The sequence below is a fragment of the Austrofundulus limnaeus genome, unplaced genomic scaffold (genome assembly GCF_001266775.1).
Source record: "Austrofundulus limnaeus strain Quisiro unplaced genomic scaffold, Austrofundulus_limnaeus-1.0 Scaffold723, whole genome shotgun sequence".
In the NCBI taxonomy this organism is placed as follows: Eukaryota; Metazoa; Chordata; class Actinopteri; order Cyprinodontiformes; family Rivulidae; genus Austrofundulus; species Austrofundulus limnaeus.
The window spans coordinates 238,981-241,785 of NW_013953125.1; the positions used below are offsets into that span (position 1 = coordinate 238,981).

General features: G+C 42.2%; 1 protein-coding gene across 1 annotated transcript in view; it reads right to left on the reverse strand.

The window, feature by feature from the left end:
* LOC106532160 (protein NLRC3) overlaps positions 1 to 2,805 on the reverse strand; it is a gene marked incomplete at its 5' end in the record, with an annotated part of 15,626 nt that overhangs the window by 9,362 nt on the left and 3,459 nt on the right. Inside the window, 2 exon segments of the mRNA XM_014028174.1 lie at positions 296 to 469; positions 564 to 2,346. Of these exon segments, the coding sequence (XP_013883628.1) occupies positions 296 to 469; positions 564 to 2,346 (1,957 nt within the window).

Consider the following 2,805-nt stretch of genomic DNA (forward strand, 5'->3'; position numbering starts at 1 on the left):
TTTTTGACGCCGCCACCACAGTTTGTCCTTCATGAGCCTTCGTAGACAAGATATCGGTGCAAGATGGCGGCTGCCTGTAGTGGCAACCCGCGACCATGGAGATATAAACAGCTTTTTATAAGGTAAAAATAATAAAGCAAGGTCTTTGTCTGCAATGATTAGACATGTTTTCTATTATTGTCATTAGTGATTATCTCAATTTCGGATAAAAGAATTGACAAAATCCTACACACTGTACCTTTGATAAAACAAGTTAAGACAGTGAAAATGGAAACAAAAAGTGCTAAATTCTAACCTGAGAATTTCCAGTTTACAGTGTAAACATTTCAGTCCGACACACAGAAGCTTCACTCCCGAATCGTTCAAGTTGTTGTTGCTCAAGTCCAGTTGTCTCAAACTAAAACACTGGGAGCCAAGAACTGAAGATAGGGCTTCACAACTTCCCTCTGAGATGTTACAGCCACTCATTCTAAATGTGTTTCCAGAGACAAATAATTTAAATGTCATTTAAATTGTTTTTAAAAATAGTTTATTTAGTAATGACGAACCAAGAATGTACTTACAGAGKTTTGTTGGAGGCTTTGACCACTGGCAGCAGCTTCAGAAGAACCTCCTCTGAAGCAGAATATTTCTTCAAATCAAACACGTCCAGATCTTTTCCTGATGACAGTAAGATGAAGACCAGAGCTGACCACTGAGCAGGAGACAGTTTCTCTGTGGAGAGACTTCCTGACCTCAGAGACTGTTGGATCTCCTCCACTAGAGAACCATCATTCAGTTCATTCAGACAGTGGAACAGATTGATGCTTTTCTCTGCAGACAGAGTTTTATTGATCAGATTCTTGATGTACTGGATTGTTTCCTGATTGGTCTTTGAACTACTTCCTGTCTGTGTCAGCAGGCCTTGAAAGAACTTCTGATTGGTTTGTAGTGAAAGACCCAGGAGAAAGCGGAGGAACAAGTCCAGGTGTCCATTTGGACTCTGTAAGGCCTTGTCTATAGCATAAAGATAGAGAGACTTTACTTTTTGATTTTTGTTAAATATTTTCAAAAACCATTTTTTCTTTTTGAAAAGGTTGACTCTAGAGTTGATGAAGGTCAGATGGACATGAAGAGCAGCCAGAAACTCCTGAACACTTAGATGGACAAAACAAAACAATATTTCCTGGTGCAGCCCTGTCTCCTGTATAAAAATCTGTGTGAGTACTCCTGAGTAAACTGAGGCTTTGTTGACATCCATACCACACTCTGTCAGGTCTGATTCATAGAAGATCAGGTTTCCTTTCTGCAGCTGCTCAAAAGCTAGTTTTCCCAGAGACTCAATCATCTTTCTGGTCTCGGGACTCCAGTGTGGATCTGTCTCAGATCCTCCATCATACTTGATCTTTTTGACTTTGGCTTGAACCACCAGGAAGTGGATGTACATCTCAGTCAGGGTGTTGGGCAGCTCTCCTCCCTCTCTGGTCTTCAACACATGGTCCAGAACTGTAGCAGTGATCCAGCAGAAGACTGGGATACGACACATGATATAGATGCTTTGAGATTTCTTGATGTGGGAGATGATCCTGCTGGCCTGCTCCTCATCTCTGAATCTCTTCCTAAAATACTCCTCCTTCTGTGGGTCATTGAAGCCTCTGACCTCTGTCACCATGCCAACACTGTCAGCTGGTATCTGATTGGCTGCTGCAGGTCGTGTAGTTATCCAGAGGCGAGCAAAGGGAAGCAGGTTCCCCCTGATGAGGTTTGTCAGCAGAACATCCACTGAGTTGGACTCTGTYYCATCAGTCAGGACCTGGTTCCTCTGGAAGTCCAGAGGAAGTCGACACTCATCCAGACCATCAAAGATGAAGACCAGCTGGAAGTCTTCAAATCTGCACATTTCTTTGGTTTCAGTAAAGAAGTGATGAACGAGTTCCACCAAGCTGAACTTTTTCTCTTTCAGCACATTCAGCTCTCTGAAAGTGAATGGAAACAGGAAGTGGATGTCCTGGTTMGTTRTGTCTTCAGCCCAGTCCAGAGTGAACTTCTGTGTTAAGACTGTTTTCCCAATGCCAGCCACTCCCTTTGTCATCACTGTTCTGATTGGTTCATGTCTTCCAGGTGGGAGTTTAAAGATGTCTTCATGTGTGATGGTTCTTTCTATGTCTGCTTTCTTGGGTGCTCTTTCAATCTGTGTGATCTCATGTTCACAATTTTCCTCTCCAGTCCCTCCCTCAATGATGTAGAGCTCTGCATAGATCTGATTCAGAAGGGTTGGGTTTCCCGCTTTTGCAATACCTTCAGACACATATTGATACTTCTTCTTCAGATAAGGTTTAAGTTTATCCCAGCATGAAAAATGTGGTTCTGAAAAAAAAAACATATAAGAGACTTTTTCAAACACAAGTAATGCCAGCTAGGGCTGTCCAATAAATCAATAACAATACATCCCAACAGACATGTGAACAATTTCAATAGAAATTATGTCACGTATATGTTTATGATATCAATGAACTTCGATCCAGAACCTACATCATTCAGGGGGATGTAGGCAGAAGAAATGCTTTAGCCTCTCGACCGCTCATGGTCCAGCTAATCAAGTTTGGTGGCATCAACTAATTCAGTTTTTTTGTAAGCTAGCAATACCTAACCCCCAACTGCTACCTGGGTGCTTACATAGCTGCCTGCTGCTCCATTTGTGTGTTTCTCACATGTGATGGGTCAAATGCATTAGAGCACAAATTTCATCATTGTATGGGGACATGCACTGATGATGAACTAGATACCGCATAGCGGTAACATAATGACACCCGCACGCACAAATGC